Source organism: Pseudonaja textilis, chromosome 5, assembly GCF_049901715.1.
Source record: "Pseudonaja textilis isolate UNSWEBS1 chromosome 5, rPseTex1.2, whole genome shotgun sequence".
NCBI classification, from domain to species: domain Eukaryota; kingdom Metazoa; phylum Chordata; class Lepidosauria; order Squamata; family Elapidae; genus Pseudonaja; species Pseudonaja textilis.
This window is the reverse complement of record NC_141994.1, coordinates 45,630,832-45,650,638: the sequence shown is the minus strand read 5'-3', so window position 1 is coordinate 45,650,638 and position 19,807 is coordinate 45,630,832. Positions and strand designations below refer to the sequence as shown.

At 38.4% G+C, this 19,807-nt stretch overlaps 3 protein-coding genes across 9 annotated transcripts; 2 read left to right on the top strand and 1 right to left on the bottom strand.

Moving 5' to 3' along the window:
* Window positions 1–340: 340 nt before the first annotated feature.
* On the top strand, window positions 341–6,259 carry PHETA2 (PH domain containing endocytic trafficking adaptor 2). 5 transcript variants are annotated; one of them, XM_087934710.1, is made up of 3 exons: window positions 341–473; window positions 729–1,162; window positions 3,355–6,259. In XM_087934710.1, exon 3 carries the CDS (start codon window positions 3,366–3,368, stop codon window positions 4,173–4,175), a length of 810 nt encoding a protein of 269 aa, XP_087790836.1. In that variant the 5' UTR covers window positions 341–473; window positions 729–1,162; window positions 3,355–3,365; the 3' UTR covers window positions 4,176–6,259. The 5 variants fall into 5 exon arrangements, with proteins under 5 accessions (XP_087790836.1, XP_026553047.1, XP_087790838.1 ...); XM_026697262.2 differs by having other exon boundaries at window positions 3,351–6,259; XM_087934712.1 differs by having other exon boundaries at window positions 384–486.
* Window positions 6,260–8,337: 2,078 nt separating this feature from the next.
* On the top strand, window positions 8,338–11,251 carry SMDT1 (single-pass membrane protein with aspartate rich tail 1). 3 transcript variants are annotated; one of them, XR_003373785.2, is made up of 4 exons: window positions 8,338–8,548; window positions 9,825–9,965; window positions 10,381–10,458; window positions 10,957–11,251. XR_003373785.2 is itself a non-coding variant. In XM_026697323.2 (4 exons), the coding sequence occupies exons 1-2, from the start codon at window positions 8,405–8,407 to the stop codon at window positions 9,960–9,962; spliced, it is 282 nt and encodes a 93-aa protein (XP_026553108.1). In that variant the 5' UTR covers window positions 8,338–8,404; the 3' UTR covers window positions 9,963–9,965; window positions 10,441–10,458; window positions 10,957–11,251. The 3 variants fall into 3 exon arrangements, 2 of the variants coding, with proteins under 2 accessions (XP_026553108.1, XP_026553097.1); XM_026697323.2 differs by having other exon boundaries at window positions 10,441–10,458; XM_026697312.2 differs by lacking the exon at window positions 10,381–10,458 and having other exon boundaries at window positions 8,340–8,548.
* Window positions 11,252–12,145: 894 nt separating this feature from the next.
* NDUFA6 (NADH:ubiquinone oxidoreductase subunit A6) lies at window positions 12,146–17,694 on the bottom strand. The gene is made up of 3 exons (XM_026697303.2): window positions 17,518–17,694; window positions 16,069–16,184; window positions 12,146–12,359 (listed from the first exon to the last, which is right to left on the bottom strand). Exons 1-3 carry the CDS (start codon window positions 17,657–17,659, stop codon window positions 12,228–12,230), a joined length of 390 nt encoding a protein of 129 aa, XP_026553088.1. The 5' UTR covers window positions 17,660–17,694; the 3' UTR covers window positions 12,146–12,227.
* Window positions 17,695–19,807: the final 2,113 nt, after the last annotated feature.

Here is a 19,807-nt window from a genome sequence, read left to right as displayed (position 1 = left end):
TTCATTCCAGATATTGGAAGGAGAGGCCGAGAAGAAACAAAAAGAGCAACGCCTAATTTCAGTCCCCTTTTTTCAAATCTTCTTTTTCAAATCCCTCTGCAGCAACTGTACTTCACTCTTCTGAACAGGTACGCAAGACCTTTTGTTTATTAACGATCATCCTCGGGACCAGAAAGTCGATTTGATTAACATTTCTAGCGTGTATTCTCCAGAGCCAGCCCACACTGAGAGCGTTCTTCAAATATAGGGCCGACCCACGACGCCCAGCTAAGCAATCCACCCCCTAGCAATTGCTTGCGGATCCTGTTTGTTTCCCTGACTTCCGTCTGGTTCAAGATGTACTCGTGGCCTCGCGATGCCCTCTCGCGGCCGAAAATAAAACCAACACATTTAAAAGAACGCTGGGGTTCGCCACGCGTAAAACGGTAGGACTCGAGTAGTCACAGCGGAGAGTTACCCCTCGCCTCTTTCAGGTGATGCTTTGAGGTAGACAAGGAGTTACACTCTAGGGGGAGGTTGGGCCAGGACTGGAGAAGACGAAATTCAAATGCCAGTCAGTGACCAATCTCGCAGGTGACTTGAAATCGCCTCCCAACCGATCCGTATTGTCGGAAAAACAAAATGGGAGAGGGAGGGACTATATATCCATGACCATGTGTGTTTTTGGAGGAAAAGTGAGAGTACATAGAAAAATCAAAAGCAAAACTTCACTTATGTCTCAAATACAGGTTCTCCAAATAAAAGCAACATTCTTCGGACTGGGAAGAGAAAACTTCGGCTGAGATGGATATTACCCCACCCAATTTATGTTAAAGGAAAAGCGATACCACCGCGCAGGAGAGAAAAACGATGGAGCAGCCTTTACTTGTTGACGAACGGCCTGCTTCTTTCCTACTTGGCTTTCAGGACCCCAAGAGAAGGGGGGGCTAAAAAGAGGGAAACCTCCCTTCGGGAAGCTATTGGAAAATCTGGACTGCGAAAAAACTCCCCCCGGATAGTGGCAGGATTTGCTTCTGCTCTAATGCTCCTACGCTCCGGGTTTTGCCCGAGGAGCAGGGCGCCGTAACAGGGGGGCCAGCAGAGGAAAGGAGGACACGCCAGGGCTTAAGAAAAAGCAGTTAAAGCCGAAGGTAACGTCGTCCTCGGTAGTAGTGTGAACAAGGTACGATTATGGATAAGCGTCGCTTCAGCTTTTTAGGATAGGCCTGTCCCTATATTTAAAAAATGTTTCCGATTCCGTTAATACGCAGGTTCCTCTTCACTCCGCTTCCACACATTCCTGAACTAAGCCTGCCTTTTCTTCTGTCATTTAAAAGTTGTGAAAAGGGTTTTCTATCCGAGAGAAAAGGCGGCGTGGGGGGAATTCCGGGGGTAACTTTTAGTCTCTGACTGCTCTGGGTCTGCCTAAGATGAGGAAGTGCACTCCATGACTCTGCTGGAGAAACCATCTATTTGGCCTTCCCCTGTTATTTGGGAAATTTATTTATCTGAAATACAGCCTCCACTTATCTGAACAGTCAGCCCGAGTTGGTGAGGGCTGTTTTAGAGCCAGGGTTTCCGTTCATCCTCCTATCTTTACCAGGAGATGCCAGGAATTAAACTTGCAGCCTCTTGCTTACAACAAAGTGGCACTTTATACTTGGAGCTTGTGCTGTGTATATATAAGTATATAACTGCAACAACTTCTTTTGGATCCTCGGGATGGTGCCTTCATTTGATTCCCAGTTCATATCTCAGACTGCCTTAGGGGATCCTTACCATTAGCATTTACGTTTTTTTCCTGACACAAAAAGATAGAACCCCACATGTTTCACCAATTGTTCCTTTGTGGTGTAGCCAGGAATGAGATCAGCCTGGCACTTATTGGCCACTTTAGACTGGTGTGGGCATCCCTCTCCCAGCTATTCCTTGGGCATTGTGTTTCATTGGCATTCTGATTTGAGCAATAGCCGAGTCCAATTTTTTCTAATTGGTTTCTTTTAAATCTTAGATATAAAATGGTAATCAAGCCCAATACTGTTATAAAAAGCAATCAAAAGGGGGTGCTGCTGGATCCAAATATCCAAGGATAAAGACAGGTCTTAAAGAGTTTGGGCCTGCCATATATTGAGAGGGAGAGCATAGAAGGAAACCACCAAAAAGACATGCTTCCCTGCTTTCTACAAGATAGTAAATTTTAAAAGAGTAGGAGGAGTAAGATGTACTTGGAGTATGTCTTCCCAATGGGAGCATAGGGGCAGGCAGATGTTTGTGGGAGAAAACGGTCCCACAGGTAACCTGGTATTCCATGTAGGACATTAAAAGTGATAACCTAGTGGTCCCCAATCTTCTTGGCACCAGGGACCGATTTCACGGAAGACCATTTTTCCATGGACCTGGAAAAGAGATCATGTCCCTGCTGCTCATTTCCAGCTGTGCGCCCTGGTTCCTAACAGGTCACAGTCTAATACCAGGGATTGGGGACTCCCGTGATAACCAGCACCTTGAATATCACCCAGAAGCCTATTGGGTACCTGTGCAGTTCATGAAATAGCAGTTTTACATGGGCGCAACAAGCTGTGCCCCAATGTCTATTGCTGCATTCTCAATTAAGCTTCCAGATGATCTTCAAAGTACCCCATGTAAAATGTATTACAGAATCTAATCATGAGGTTATTAAGGTATGAATGACCATGAATGACCAGGGCTTCATAGTCCCGGAATAGACACAACTCACATTTTCAGAATCTATGAGTCCAAGAAAACCTTGAGATTACATACCTAGTCTGAATGTGACAATGCCAACCCATCCCAGGACCAAAGATGGAAACACTCCAATTCTTGGATCTGGGGGATCCCAAACTGGTAATGAAAATCCATGGTCATTTACACTGCAGGTAGCAATTTGTTTGCAAATAAATGTAGTCTATAACCAACTTACAAAGATGAACAAGAATTTTTCATGTTATCAAACAATGCAATGAGAGAATCTCTTTGTATTATTTTAGCACCAGAGCTTATATGGTCTAGCTCCATAGAGTTTGTTACTTTATAAATATCCACAATAAGATCCTTAGAAAAGGAAGGTTAAATAGCAGACAGGAGCATCCACTGGAAATGGGGTATAAAAAGTGGTGTGCATGATGACATGATTCAAGCCCTGCCTCTTTTAAATAGATCATGTTTGGAGTGTACATAAAAAGTCATGCCTTTGCCTGCATGGTTGTCATTACCATCTCCCTATAATCACCCCAAATGTATTGTATCAGTATTTTATAGCAGTAGTGCATATGTGTATGCATAATGCTATATTCAGTTTTATCTGGGTTAATAATCATGTGATAATTCAGTACATTTCTTTGTTCTGGAAGGCAGATATTACTACAATGAAACTCAATGAACGTAGCGTGGTACATTACGCCAGATGTGACTCGCCAGCCGATCATACTGGCTTTCTGTGCAAGCGTATGGAGCGCCATCACCACAACCATCATGTCCCCTCTTACCAGCGCCGCTGGTTCATTCTCAAGGGCAACTTGCTGTTCTACTTTGAAGAGCGGGAGAGCTGTGACCCCCTGGGTCTCATTGTGTTAGAGGGCTGCACTGTGGAACTATGCGAGGCTGCTGAGGAATTTGCTTTTGCCATCCGCTTCGATAGCAGTGGTGGCAAATCTTATGTGTTGGTTGCAGACTGCCAAGTTGCCATGGAGGCTTGGGTGAAGGCACTTTCACGGGCCAGCTTTGATTATATGAGGCTAGTAGTCAAGGAACTAGAGAAGCAGCTCGAAGAGGCTCAGAGGAGCTTAGCTGCTAGCCATAAATCACCAAAGAAACTGTCTTCTGGCCGCAAAAGGCATTTATCAAATCCCATGATGATATCCATTCAAGAGCATCCTGTCATCTTGGAGAACGGTTACTCCACATGGGACAATAGTTGCACTCTTGCAGAAATGGCATGTTCTGATCTCAGTGGAGGACTTCTGAAGCCCCCACCTTTACCTCCTCGTAGAAAACTGACAGGCAATGCTATAGGTGGAACATTTTTGGCTGGGTCTGCCTCTGCCACACAGGAAAGTCCAGTATCTCCAGAGACTACCTGCTTCTCAAAGTTGCATAATTGGTACGGTCAGGAAATTGCAGAGGTGAGAAGAGAATGGATGGAAAGAAAGAAGACAGTAGAAATAGGAACACATTGAAGAAAATACATTTTGCAGGACTGAGAGAAAAGGACATTAGGTTTCTACAGGCCTCTCGAATCCCTTATAGAATCATATGGCTGGAAAGGATTTTGGGGGTCTTTTAGTCCAACATTCTGCCCAAGGCAGAGTCCTTATTTTACTTGCAGGTTTTACTCCTAGTTTATAAAATGTAAGAAACACCATTATTGCATCATCCAGACTAGATGATTAATTAAAGTCTGCTTTCTATTTATTGCCACTACACCTTATTGCCAGGAATTTTAAAACCACCATATTCTTAATTATGCACCATTCAGAATTCAAGAAGTTATTTCTAAGAAATCTCTGTATTAGCTCAAAAAAGAGCGTTCCAGACCTTTATTTCAGAAAGTCTACTTCTCGATGCAAGAGAAGAATCCATGTGTCATTTCCTCCTTTTTGCTCCATGTAATACTATTAATTGTACTTCATCTGCATATTGTAGCTATTTTGATAGATGCTGGAACAGTATAGTAGTGAGTTGCCTTAACTAATCATTAGAAAAAACAGATCATACAATTTATACATTATATTTTAATGATAGGCATTTCATATACTTTAGATTTTCATTCAGATGAGGACAAAGCTGTGAAAAGTTGCTTCCCTAAGACCATCTCAAGAATTTGTAGTCAATATATATATGTATATGTATGTATGTATGTATGTATGTATGTATGTATGTATGTTTTCAGGAACCTCCATCTCATGGAGTCAAATGCAACACTGGGCAGCCCTCATAAAACATAAGAACAGTATATGATTCATAGTCATACCTCTGGTATGCCTTAGCTGACCTTACTTGTGTTTTTTCTTTCTTTTGGAACTTAATCTTCATATACAGACATTGAATTAAAACTGAAAAAATTTACATCTGACTGTTTTTCACACCAACCCCGTTGCAGCATCCCCATGGCCACATGATCAAAATTCAGACACTTGGCAACTGTCTCATATTTATGACAGTTCCATTGTCCAGGGGTCACATGATCACCTTTTGTGACTTTCTGACAAGCAAAATCAATAGGGAAGCAAGATTTGCTTAGCAAACACATTACTAACTTAACGAGTGCAGTGATTCGCTTAACTGTGGCAAGCAAGGTTGTGAAATGGGGCAAAACTCATTTAACAACTGTCTTGCTTAACAACAGAAATTTTGGAGTCAATTGTGGTCATTAGTCGAGGACTATGTATACTAATAGAAAAGGCAGAAAAAGCACAAGTAAGGTTACCCAAGCAACACAATCTAGATAACAAAAGCCAAATAAATAACAGCAGCTACTCTTAAATTGTTAATGAAATATGTGATGATATCCCTCTCAGTATCTCTTTTATACAATAGTTTCCTAAGACTGGACTAAAGCTGTATTTGTTGCTTTTGATACTTTGTTCTAGTTCCATCCATAATATTGCTGCAGATTAATGGCAAAAATTCATCCAAAGCAATCTTACATAGTTTCATGTGAATATGAGTTTAATTTAGTGTTCAGCATTCATCATCTATTATTCTGCTTTCTGATTGTGGGGGCCCATTCACAATTTAATGGCCCATATTTATGACCTTAACATAACTGAATTATTGAATTAATGAAACAAGAATTATTTATTACCTTACAGATTAATACAGCATTTGTATGGTAATAGTCAGCAGTTATATACTTACCAGTAGCTTACTGGTCATTTGCAATAATCTAATTATTTCAGAAATAAAAAGAATTCTGTTGACTGGCTCAGTAAGATAAAGCTAAATTGCCATGATACATACTAGTAAAATTAAGTTTGGGGAATTGTATGAATTACTTTGTGATTGACATATACCTGGTCCCGTTTTTTTCCTCCAGTAGTTTTGATCACAAAACAGTGATATAAATACCAATGATATAAATTCTTAGTGTTATTAGTAGTTTTTAAAAAGCATGCTAAATTGTATAATAAAGCTAATAACCTCCTATAACATTCTGGTAATGTTATATTATATATACATTGCATGTTACTTTAAATAAAATATGTTTTATACATTGCATTTTACCCAAAATAGTACAATAAAGTACAATATTATATTATTATTTGTGGCTCAAACGTAATGATTTTTTTAAAGCAGTATACACTCACTTTATACTTTCCAGAAGGAGTCTACCTTAAGCCAAAGAAAAGTATGTTACATTGGAAACAAATTTATGAATTGCACAGATTTTCATGAATCATGTTTTACTTCATTTACACAAAAATATGAAATAATAAATGTTGGTTTTAAAGTCTTGAGAAAACTGTATTTACTTTAAAGTTGAAAGATTTATCAAAATTATAAACTTGTAAAAGAATAAAGAGACCAACAGTCTGTGGCCCATAAGAAAAAGAGAGGTCACCAATGCCTCTCTGCTGCTGTTCCCAAGCAACTAGCATTTAGGAATAGCATATAGATTGGTCATTTTTCTTTGCAAAGTCTTATCTTGGGAGGCCATCACATTTTGCAGAGATTCCTAAAATTGCAGTTTTATTCTTTATTGATATATTTTTGAAGTAGTCCATTTCTGATTTTATCTTGTTGCTTGGAACGGGAGGCTGCTTCTGCATGCTGTTTATGCTGCTCTTACCAGTTCAGCTTTTGCCCATTCCTATGCCATTATCTAAACTTGATGATTGAATGGACTTTTCTGTAATGGATTTTTTGTGCAGTAGGAATGTTGGAGCTCTTGAGAAGGAACACTTCACTGAAAAGGAACTTCTGCTTGCCTTTGTTTCGAGATATTCCCTCCACCACCACCACTATCACTGGAAGGTTCAGTGGCTATCAAATAGCTAGGATTTCACCAATCCTTTATGCAGAGAAAAATGGTCTTGCTGGCTTCAACCTCCCATCACAGTGACTGCTTAGATTTAATACAGCAGAAGCTCCCAACCTCTGGTCCATGGCATACCAGGAACTGGGCTGTGCAAACAAATGAAGCCTCATCCGTGGGATGCAAGCAATGTGTGAATCCATGACCCCTACGGTGCACGGAAAAGCCTCTCTCCTTGGAACCAGTCCCTAGTACCTAAAAGCTTGGGGGGCTGCTGTAGTACAGAACATGAAGCACGTGAAGTGAGGATCATTGGTTGAATGTCCAATTATGGAACCATCTAATTATTGAACAGATACAGAATGCTAAGTTGGCAGCAAGGTAGGCTTTGAAATTTTCAAAAGGACTTGAAAGTGGTGAAAGTGCACCTTGAAGAATTAGAAGGATTAGAACCCATATTCCTAACAGGTAGCTGGCTTTAAAGTGGAAAGCAGGTCTTTTCTTTGTAGTACAGGGTTAATTTGGCCTGGATCTGGCCAGAAGCTGCAAAGAATATACCAGGAATCCAGACGTTTGCTGAGGTATCCATTCTTAGCCCACCTCCATCTACCTTCATCACTATTATAAGAAATAAATCCAGGAGCCACAGTCATCTTTTTCCTGTCCTGTTTAAATTTTATAGAGGATGACTTTGGAAGGTAGAGGTAAGATCATTTATGAAGGCAACAATCAGATAACAGATTTGACAGATAACAGATAATCAGAGTTGGAAGGGACCTTATAGGTCATCTAGTCCAACCCCCAACCCAAGCAGGAGACCCTACACCCATTTCTGACAAATGGCAGTCCAATCTCTTCTTGAAAGTCTCAAGTGATGGCGCTCCCACAACTTCCGAGGGCAAGCTGTCCCATTGGTTGATTGTTCTGTCAGAAAGTTTCTCCTTAAATCTCTCCTTGTTGAGTTTCCATCAGTTATTCCTTGTCTGGCCTACAGGCGCTTTAGAATCAGATAAGGTGACTTGAATCCAGACCAAGACCTTGGTCATTCTATACACACACCCACACCCATGAAGATGAAGAGAAGAGACTGAGAAATAAGTCTGGAAAGCCCAGGTTACAAGATTCCCAACGAACCACAAGAAGACAGCAGAGATAGATAAGACACAACTCCGTTATTAAAATATTAAATTCTTCTATTGTTTTATTGGCAACTTTCAATGCCGCTCGAGAAAAATTTAAACATGTCATCTAAATGGAAACTTTAAAAAAAAAACCCACCACTCATTCAAACTTTTCAGACACCCGCGATTTAAATAGTTTCTCCTTCCGCCTATTGATATCTCGCGAGGTTTGAAAAAGCACCGCCCACTCCCGCTAGTTCCGGCTATCGAGAAAGTGTCCGATTCCTAGGGGAGGAGCTGCCTGAAGGAGATGGCTTCGCGGTTGTGGTCAACGGCTGGCTCTTGGGCAAGGTCGCGACCCGTCGAGAATCAAAAGGCGCCCTTAGCAACAGTTTTATCTTCACGAAATATGACTGTAACTCGGACTGGCGCCATCTTGCCTAAGCCCGTCAAAGTGAGTTGAGTGTGAAAGGTGCCTTCTAAAGGAGAAACGGGTAGGAGCCAAACCGAGCAATCGCTTAGCAAGGATGGGGTAAATTGACAGGTTGCTTCAGCCAATCGCGTGTGGCTTATTTGGAAGAGCGAATTATGTTGGTATTCGACCGTTGCCTAGCGATAAAATAAACGCTCGGGGCAGGCGCGGAAATAATACTGTTAAAGGGCGAGAACTTTATTTCGTGTCGGAGGACCAGCCCGACTCGCTTCCTTTCTATGACGCCCCCCCGGAAATTACTTTTTTTGTGGGCGGGGGGGGGGAGATGAAGTGCTCCCTCCATCCTCTTAGAGAAAATATTTCTAGAAGTTACCCTTTTCATTTAATCTTGTTTTGCCGTGTGTGAGGTGAACGCTTTTGGTTAGTTCGGCTGGGCAATTATGCAGCAGGCCGGCTTATCTTTAGGGGTGCCATTATCCCAGGGGGTCCCCAAACTTGGCAACTTTTAAGACTTGTGGACTTCAACTCCCAGAATTCTCCAGCCAACTATATTAATTAATTCATCCATTAGAGAATTCTGGGAGTTGAAGTCTTAAAGTTGCCAAGTTTGGAGATTTATCCCGTTGCAAGAGGTTTCCTATTCTATCATCCCCAAAAACTATGCCTCAGTTGTTTTAGAAACTCAGCGGAGAACCGATGTAGGGAGGGACACAAAAGCCCCGCGTAAATTGAGAACAGAAGAGCTGGCTGGTCAGGAAGACTGCGATTTGGAAGTCGAGATAATCCAAAGGAGTTGTGCTCTGCGATCTCTGTTTGTAATTTGAAACAAGTAGATTTCCTTGTAGATCAGAGGTCTCCAAACTAGGCAATTTTAAGACTTGTGCACTTCAACTTCTGGGAATTGAAGTCCACAAGCTTCAAGTTGCCAAGTTTGGGGACCCCTGTTGTAGATTGTTGAATGTACCCTGAGAGCTTACACACTGGAACAAAACTCCTTGTGTGTCTAATCATACTTGTCCAATAAAGAATTCTATTCATGCCCAGCATAGGAAACAACCTGAAGATGTATTTTATTAACTATATTATTCTTATGGATGCTTCATGATTTATTTGAAGGTAATTTTCAAAAATGCTCCTGAAAATGAGTACAGTAAGACAATAGTTAAATTTACTGAGGCAGCTGTGTGGTTCTTTTCTTTCCATCTATTCTAGTTATACTCTGGAAGCTACAAATTTGTTCATATGTATCCGCACATGTGCCAAGAGATATTAACCAGCTTTTCATTACTCCTTGTAGATGCCATTTGGACTTGTCCGTGTGTTTGCCATTGTAATTCCCTTTCTCTATGTTGGGACACAAATCAGCAAAAGTTTTGCAGCCTTGCTTGAAGAACATGATATCTTTGTACCAGAGGATGACGATGATGATGACTAACAGGTACAGTTATTAGCTGCCCAACCCTTTTCAATGTTAACAGCTGCATGTAGCCTATGACTGGCATGTTGGGAGGTTTGGGAAGGTGATTAAATGAACAGTTGGTCTAGGACAAAAAATCCCCTGATAGCTCAAAGTAAAAATTAAATTTGAATGAATTGAAAGAACTGAACAAAATCTATTTTTGTTCTTCCCTCATGTTTTTTTTAACCACATAATTTGCATATTTAGGATGAAAAAACTGGAGTAGTTTATGGTTACAAAATTGAAAATAAAAAATTCCTTGCTGCCAACTTCAAACAACTTTATAATCTAATTGTGCATACATATTTTAAAGAAAACTTGCAGCTTCAAACTGAGGATGGAAACCCATCTATTTATATCTTTTCCATATCTTAACATCTTTTCATTATCATAGCATGAATGGTCCGTTCTTCTGATGCCTTCCTTTCTTTTTCCTGTTATCTTCTACATCCAGTTCTGCAGTAAAGCTAAAGTAAGCAAATGCAAATTATGCTTTACCTATTTTTAATTATATATGTCAGTATTTTTTGTATAATAATTACAACATGATGGGAATTGATATTCCAAGACTTTGTAGATACTTGGTATTCTATTCTGTAATAGCCTAGTATAAGTATTTTTGTTAAATACGTCTAAAATACACATTAAATTTGATTTAATAGTATTTGTGATCATGCAATAGTATTGTGTTTGTGATATGCATATTAATACGCATATGAATCTTTTCCATTTGAGCGAATGCATTCTTTGTTTCCTGATCAGGAAACAGGTATACACCATTTCTTTTCAGGCTGAAGTAGCACTCCAAAAATTAAATAATATCATAATAATATTATCAATTAAATATCAATAATTATTCCCTTATGCCATTTTGCAGCATGCTGCATGTTTTAAAAGTGTTATCCAATTGTTCTAAAATCTCTTATCACAAAATAGTTCCATAGTGTGAAATATTTCCTGTTTTTTACAGGTCTACAATGTGGCAGTAAGAGGAACAAAGCCATAATAAAATATTCTGATATCAATGTTTAATCAGCTCCTCTCAGATGGCTAATGAACATTTTGGGAACAGCTGGACTTCCTATTGTACCAAGGATTGTTCTGTGCACATACAAAAAAATGTTTAAATGATATATCTATTTAAGAATACATAGATATGCCTTGATTCAACAATTGTTGCATGCTTAGAGTGTACCTTATTTCTGAATACACTGGATCCCTAATTAATAAAAATAATTCCTCTGGATACTAAATTAAGAATTGGAGATCAAGGCTCGTGTGTTTCTTTTATATACCAAGTTGCTGTCTTCATCCTTTTGGGAATGTACGTTTACTAAATTGAGATGTTCTTCTGAATGAATGTGCTTTAGATTGTGCTATCCATCTTTGATACTATATAAAATAGAATGTCAGCTTTCTTTCTGAAAGGAATAAAATCACAAGCCTATAGCAAAGTACATAAAGCAACTTCTCAATCTTATTTGATTCAATTGAATCAACTATATAATATTTAACAAGCCAGTGTAAATACACATTTTATAGAACTTTTAGAAAGTTTTAGTTATCATTTTGGTGAAAGCAAACTCTTTAGACATCTATTGTATAACAATTAGATTTTTTTCCTGTTACCTAGTTTTTTTATTTGTATTACATGCAGCTGAAATACCTTCAAAAGTTTATAGAATTAGGATGTATAATGGAAGGATTATATAGGTTGCTAAATTTCTAAAAACTGTAATAAGTAACCTCCATCTCTGCTGCCAACATTTAAGCAGCATGAGGTTTTTATTCCAGAATTTGGGAATATTGCTACGATTTTGCAGCAGTAAACACATGAAAATTGTAGCGTACCCCCTAAAATAAATATTTAAAAATTCATTAGACTCCTAAAAATGTAATACTTTGAATTGCATTTGGTTCCTTTTCTCTGAAATAAAATCTTTTCTGTATATATATCCAACAGAATCCCACCATATACTAAAGAGAAATTTAGTATTACTTTTTAGATTGCAGTGTTATATATTATTTAAGTCATTACTTGCAGTGGACATCTTACGATATACTTAACTATAGTGAAGTAGATTTTGCAAAATGAATTCAGGATGAAATATTAGCACCAAATAGTCAGAATCAATATAAATAATGCATGCCTACTTGAATACTTTCTGTTGAAGAGTGTTATGATACAGGCATTTATTTGGAACAGAAAACAGAGTCATTATTCTCTATTGATGATTTAGTTCAAGGATCATGGCCTGCATAGAACTTGGATAGGAAATCCGTGGGTTGCGGTGTTTCTGTCTCATGAAAATATCTCATCATATGGGTCTTTTGTTTCCACACATTGATTGTTTCTTGGAATTCCATTTTTCCCTATACCAAGAATAAGAGAACAATGATTACTTAGATTATCAATATGCTAGGTGATAATTCCTGTCAAATCTATTTTAATAACAAAATTATCAAAAATGGATAACTGATTTTTAAAAACAACAATAGCAGGTTTATAATCAGGAGAAGATCAGAATGGGTAACTCATGGCCCATCTAATTTCAAAGCCCTCTTTAGGAAATCAGACGTGCTATAAAATCTGTTATATCATGTTAGATCTCTATTCCTATTAGATCTCTAATAGGAAACAGGATGTAAAAAGTTGCATTTTTGCTTCTGGCAATGCCTCTCTTTTTTCTTCAATGCTACCCACCCTGTAGTGCCTGTTGTAAATCTTGCGGGGAAAGCTGTCCTTTTTTTCATAGGAAAAAAAAAAGACAGTCTAGTCCTGCTGCCTTGTAAGAGACCCTTAGCTTAGTGTGACTCTTCGTACTCCGTAGGTAGGCTCTGCACATGGTATCACCTGAAAGATTCTGGATTCTATCTATGATCCCTTTATGAAGGATGCTTGGGAAGAGAAGATATATCTTACAAAAACTGGGAAGAAAATGTTTGGTAGAAGCCTCACAGGTCTCATCAGGAGGGCATTAAAATGGAAGAAAGAAGCAAAAGCCCAGATCTAAATATGCAACCAAGGACTCAAGAAAACAACACAAAGTGGGAAGCAGGACATTAAGAGGAGATTCAGAGTTTTACAGAACTACAAAGGAGATGGCAATATCGGTAGGCATGCTACTAAAAATGTTCCTATACTAAATATAGAATAAGGGAAATAAACTGGGAGAACAAGGGATCTGACCGTAGGAAGACAAATATGCAGCAATAGGCAATATTGAAACATGGCAGAGTGTTGTTTATAAGTGGCCCACAGCAAGTTATTCAAAGGGATCCAGTAGAAATAGTAGGGATGTTGGAATGTGCCCAATATATACAGGAAATTCAGGAATCAATGTGGAAATATTGTTAAAAGGCATTTTGATAAGAGTAAAAGGAAAGAATAAGTGATAGTGTTGTAAAACCACCTGGTTAGAAGATCTTTAGGGGTCTTTCTAATTTAGATTATCACTCTTTTACAGGGTCCTGCAATACAGGTAGTTCTCACTTAACAACCATTCATTCACGACCATTTATTTATGACAGCACTGAATGAATACACCCAGTCCCAAATGCATCTGTTACATCTCCCATAGAATAGAATAGAATAGAATAGAATAGAATAGAATAGAATAGAATAGAATAGAATAGAATGCTTTATTGGTCAAGTGTGATTGGACACACAAGGAATTTGTCTTGGTGTAAATACTCTCAGTATACATAAAGAAAAGGTACATTCATCAAGAATCATAACATACAACACTTAATGATAGTCATAGGGTACAATCAACAATCAAATCATACTGGTCTTCTGGTTTGAGCTTCTTCGGCGACAGACCTAAACCGCGACTCTGCGTGGTTTTGATCCGTGCTCACCGCTGGAGTGCCCTGAGCTGGCTGGTTTCGGGGCTAAGCCACCCCATAGAGGTGGCGAAGAGGGGGGAGATTGCCTGCAGGGTTGAGGAGAGCCGCATCTCTCCTCAGCTGGCCATTACCCCCTTTCCCGAAGGCGGTTGTAGCGGTGGTCAGAAATGGCCACCCCAAAGAAGAACTCAACCGGAAAAAAATGTGCAGGAGGAAGATAAGAGAAAGTTTTGGTTGACTGGGTCAAACAGCAAAAGTAACAAATAAGGTACCCTGGAATTTAAACTATAAAAAAATAACTGTTCCCAAGGAAGATTTTCAAGCAGCGAAGGAGAGAGAAAAGGGAAAGGATTTGGGTTTTTTTTTCTCCTCTCCCTTTCCCTATACTGACAGCTAAGAGACTTAAGGAAGAAATTGGGGGGGAAACCATTTTGACATTAATAGGCATTTAAGCTGAAAATAAAATGTCAAAGGGATAATAAAGATTTCTGGATACTTAAAAGCTTTTGAAAGCAGGAAAGGAGAGAAAAAGAATAAAAGGGCAGGATCTGGAAGGGAGGAGACTGCCTGGAATTAAAAAGAACTTACAGTAAAATCTCAACAAGACTTCTAAAAGATACATTTTAACTGAAACATGGTAACAAAATAGTAAAACCCCAGGAAGAGAAAGTGAAATAAGAAGTAAGAAGAAACAGCTCGGGAGTATTTGGATTACTTGGTGACTTCTGGATCTTTGGTTACTGCATTTGAATGACTAAAATCAATCGGGTGGTTGTTTAAAAGAGTTTAAAATGGCACCACTTTTAGAAGAACTGAAAATGGAACTTAAAAAGTACAAAGAAGATGCACAAGAAGCGAGAGGTTCTTTTGGCTTCGTATTTCAATTCTTAGAAAGGGAGATTTGGAACTATGAGAAACAACAAGAAATGCCTGCAGAACAAGAAGTTTGGGACAAAGAAGAAGCCATCTTTAATGAACAAGTAATTTTATGTGGGAAAAAAAAAGGAACGGGGGGAAGAGAAGGAAAGTTTAAGATTTGGAAAAACAACCCCAAAAAGAATAGTTTGAAAAATAAGTATAAAATTAGAAAGCAACAGAAGAGGGAAATGCAGAAGAGAGAATTAGAAGTAGAGAGACAAGGGGGTAAAAAGGACAGGGAGAAGAAGAAAGGGAAGAAAGAAGGGAAAAGAAGTTATAAAGGACAGAAACAAGATATAGAGAAACAGGTCCTATTTAGAGATAATGGGTGAAAATCTAATTGAAAAAGGGATTCTGCAAAGGTACATAAGATAGTGTTATATTAGAAATGATTTCAGAAAATATGAAACAACGTATGATTAAAATGATGGATAGTTATCGTAATTTAGTGGAATGTTTGTTAATAAATAAATGTAATAAAATGAATATTTAATGATTTATAAAACAGAGAAATAGGGGAATAATTAATTATATATATTATATTCCTTTTTTAAAAAGAATATAGTGTGTATTTTAAGAATGTACCAAGCAGAATTCTATTGGAAGTTATGTATTATGTATTATATTGAATGTTATAACCTTAAGGTATACATTGAAGTTTAAATAAGAGTTGAATGGATAAAATTAAAAGATATAAAGGTGTCATACTCCAATTAGTAACTACAGGAGAAAATTTGTTTAATGAGAAAAGGATACACAAAAAGACTGGCTAAATTAATTGAATAGATGGCTCTAAGATATATTACATTCAGAATACTGAATAAAATAATAGAGGGGATTGCAAAACCTGCTCTCAATAATCTTTGAGAACTTCTGATGAGGTTCCAAAAGATTGGAAGAGAGCAAATGTCATTTCTATTTCTAAAAGGGGAAAGACCTAGGAAACTTCAACACTCGCAACTTGACATCTATATTGGCTAGCTGGTCTTTGACAAGCAACATGTTTCTAAGCACTTGGATAGACAAGTTACAATTAATAGAAGCCAATATGGGATTGTTACAAATCAATTGTTCTAGAATCTTAACTGCCTTTTCGAAACAGTTACTTGCTTAGTAGAACATATTACCAAATATGTTTAGCATTAAAGGAAGAAAACTCAGTCAAAAAGAACTTATACAAATAAGAGGTATTTTATGTATGTTACAACTTCCCACTCTTTCTATTTTCACACAGAATTGACAAGATGAAATAATTATCATAGCTTCCCCAATCCTACATCTGCTTTGAATTTAGAACAAGTATTATTTGTCTTACCTTAATAACAAGCAAATCAATAATTCTGGGGTCTGTAACATGTGCATTTTTCATGAAGAGCTCTCGCACCTTGTCACGCCCCTGTTTCACTGTGATCTCTAGTTGATATGTATGCACTAGACCAGAAGCAAAACAATGATTACGAGTGAAAAATAAGCCCATGTACATCAGTTGTCAACATTATCACCATTGCTGATGAAACTAATTTACCACAGAGGTGGTATTCAGCAGGTTCTGACCAGTTCTGGAGAACTGGTAGTGGAAATTTTGAATACTTTGGAGAACCAACAAATACCACCTCTGTCTGAAAATTTTACAGTATCCTTTCCCCGCCATACCCACCAAGCCATACCCACAGAACCAGTAGTAAAAAAATTTGAATCCCACCACCGATTTATAGGTTGTTTTACTGAAAATTATGGGACATATGTGAAAAAATTAATTAGTAGAAAAAGATCTTTTAAGATGTAGAAAAATCAGAAACTGCTATAGAGAACAACATTCTGATTTTATCACATATAACTAGATTTTCAAGATATTAGTGCACTTTCTCCAGAGGCAAAATTAAATCCCCTGCCCCAAAATTAAATACTATATTAGATAATGTCCTGTGGAAATACAGTCTACAGGTATTTAAAAACCTCATTTTTGTTATATGTATATAGCACACGTACTTTCATTTACTAAGCAGAAGCAAAAGTTATGTATTGAGGTAATATACTGTAAAATAATACAAAATATTAAACTAAAAGGCAGTTTTTTATATCTGGGATTCTCAAATAAATTATGTTGAGAATCAGTTTGATCAAAATTTTGAATTAGAATTTATGAAACTGTATCAGCAACTATTTCACATGTGTTTTTTGGGGCAAACAAATGTCCGGTGCTATATCCTGGGTATGCAGTTGATATTTACACATTTATTTCTGGATCATAATATAGTTGACAATGAATATAAAGATGAATGAATAAGAATGAATCCTAGCAACCAAAGATGGGACAAGATAATAGAAAAACAAGATATTAATAGAAGAGTTTCAATTATACTTATGCCATGAATCCTTATCTCAAATGAATACAAGTATATATGCATATACATCTTTAATTAATCTTGGCTAAATAATTATCAGGGATAACGTAGTGAATGCTGCAGAATGGAAGGGGTTGTACTAGATGACCTCTTAGGTTTTCCCAACTTTATGAACCTAATCCCAAGCAACTATCTATATATGCGTCTAGTCATCAAGGCGATTTAAAGTACCCATTCTATTTAAAGAATTTCCGTGAAAATGTGACACTACCCCTTTATGGTCTTCAGACCGGAGAAGTCCTAAAGGAAATATAAAGACAACTCCGGTCTGCGATGCTCCTTTTCGAACCAAGTTAAACATTTTCTGTCCCTACGACCTTGACGGCGGAGATCGCCCGACCGTAATCACGGCTCCTCACCAGTATTTGGGATTTCGCGGTACCAAGTTCTATATAATTCTCTCACGTGCCGTTTGGCTTCAGCCAAATCCCGACTGAAGACTGGTTTTACTACGGCTCCTACAGCGGTGCTCGCTACCTTCCCAGCCCCGGCAGCCGCCATGTTTCCTATGGAGCTAAACACCCCCCTCCTTTCCTCTGGAGAATGGCTAGCACTTTTATTGGCTAAAATTATGACATTCACCTAAAGATGGCTGGCGATTGGCTAATCTCTAGTTTTTTGATTGGAAGAGAGGGCTACCCACTTACGGATGTTGACCAACAGCGTTGAGAGAATTTAAACTGAACATTGCCTAGTAAACTCAGACTTGACTCTGCTACCGCGCAAACCGGAAGTTAAGTATCCCAATGTGGGAATATCAACACAGTTGACGTGCGCCAGACTGATTTTACGGTTCGGGTGGGCGAGGTGGGGGGAAGGTAGAGGTTTATGTGTGGTAGAAGCGCTGTGGCATTAATCTTGAAACATTCCTTAAACATTTGCTTTGTGTCCCAAGCAAACATAAAACACAAAAAGTCAAAATTATTAGGACTGTGAAAATGAGCTAGATGTCTTCAACTGTGTACAAAATGGGACATCTTTATAATTCATCAAATATTATTATTTTCCCAGCATCCACTGTGTAGGCTGCTGCTTCTATGATTGTTTCTTCTACTGTGGTCCATATGGTTGAATTTCAGGCATCTTGTGTCAGCCTTGTGAGGTAAACAGGATTGCCAGATTTTACATTAGCAGAATCTTGCAAATCTTTCTTCCCCGTTGCCTTTACAGCCCAAGAAACTAGGGAGGAACTCTTAGGAACCCTTTGCCCTGCCCTTAGTATTCCTATAGGCTAAGTTGCTGTTTATCAGATGTTCCTAACAGACAGGAAGCAGCAGGTGAAGCTAGGCGGAATCACATCCGACACCTGTACAATCAGCACAGGGCCCCCCCCAAGGCTGTGTGCTACCTCCACTTCTCTTCTCCCTATATACCAATGACTGCATCTCAAATGATCCATCTGTTAAAATACTGAAGTTTGCTGATGACACAACAGTGATTGTTCTCATTCGAGACAATGATGAATCTGCATACAGACAGGAGGTTATACAACTTGCCTCATGGTGTAACCGGAATAATTTGGAACTGAACACACTCAAAACCGTAGAAATGGTGGTAGACTTTAGAAGAAACCCTCCCATACTACCACCTCTTACAATAGTAGAAACAGTATCAACAGTAGAGACCCTCAAATTTCTAGGTTCTATCATATCACAAGACCTAAAATGGATACCTAACATCAAAAAGGTCATCAAAAAAGCACAACCAAGAATGTTCTTTCTGTGCCAACTCAGAAAGCTCAAGCTGCCTAAGGAGCTGCTGATTCAGTTCTACGGAGGACTTATTGAGATTATCATCTGCACCTCTATAACTGTCTGGTTTGGTTCTGCAACCCAACAGGACAGACACAGACTTCAGAGGATAATTAGGACTGCAGAAAAAACAATTACTACCCACCTGCCTTCAGTTAAGGACCTGTATACTGCACGAGTCCAAAAGAGGGCTGTGAAAATATTTACAGACCCCTCACATCCTGGACATAAACTGTTTCAACTCCTTCCCTCAAAACGACGCTATAGAGCACTGCACACCGGAACAACTAGACACAAGAACAGTTTTTCCCAAAAGCCATCACTCTGCTAAACAAATAATTCCCTCAACACTGTTCAACTATTTACAAGTCTGCACTACTATTACTGTTAATCTTGTCATCACTCCTTATCACCCACCCCCTCCCATTTGTGATTGTAGGACTGTAACTTTGTCGCTTGTATCCTTACCATTTATACTGACTGTTTCCTAGTATGATTTGATTGCTGATTGTACCGTATGACTATCATTAAGTGTTGTATGTTATGATTCTTGATTCTTAACGAATTTATCTTTTATGTATACTGAGAGTATTTACACCAAGACAAATTCCTTGTGTGTTCAATCACACTTGGCCAATAAAGTATTCTATTCTATTCTATCTATCCTTGGCTGCATCTCTTTATACAGTCACATCTCTGTGTACCTTTGTGTCTTTGTGGGACACAAGGATAGACAATTTTCTGGCCATTTTCCACTTTAGTGTGTGGTGGCAAATTGAATAAGCCAAAGCAACCAGAAAGATACAATTTGTTTCTTAATTAGGCTACTAAGTTACAGTTATTAATGAGTTCCCCTCATTCTTCCCATGTAGAACAGACAGAAAACATGACCAGATGA

Coding starts and splice junctions, on each gene's coding strand:
- NDUFA6 (XM_026697303.2), bottom strand. CDS start 17,659: ATGGCGGCTGCCGGGGCTGGGAAGGTAGCGAGCACCGCTGTAGGAGCC. Junction 16,185..17,517: donor CCGCGAAATCCCAAATACTG/GTGAGGAGCCGT, acceptor CTTCTGGTCTAG/TGCATACATATCAACTAGAG. Junction 12,360..16,068: donor TTGATTTGCTTGTTATTAAG/GTAAGACAAATA, acceptor TTCTTGGTATAG/GGAAAAATGGAATTCCAAGA.
- SMDT1 (XM_026697323.2), top strand. CDS start 8,405: ATGGCTTCGCGGTTGTGGTCAACGGCTGGCTCTTGGGCAAGGTCGCGA. Junction 8,549..9,824: donor TCTTGCCTAAGCCCGTCAAA/GTGAGTTGAGTG, acceptor TACTCCTTGTAG/ATGCCATTTGGACTTGTCCG.
- PHETA2 (XM_087934710.1), top strand. CDS start 3,366: ATGAAACTCAATGAACGTAGCGTGGTACATTACGCCAGATGTGACTCG.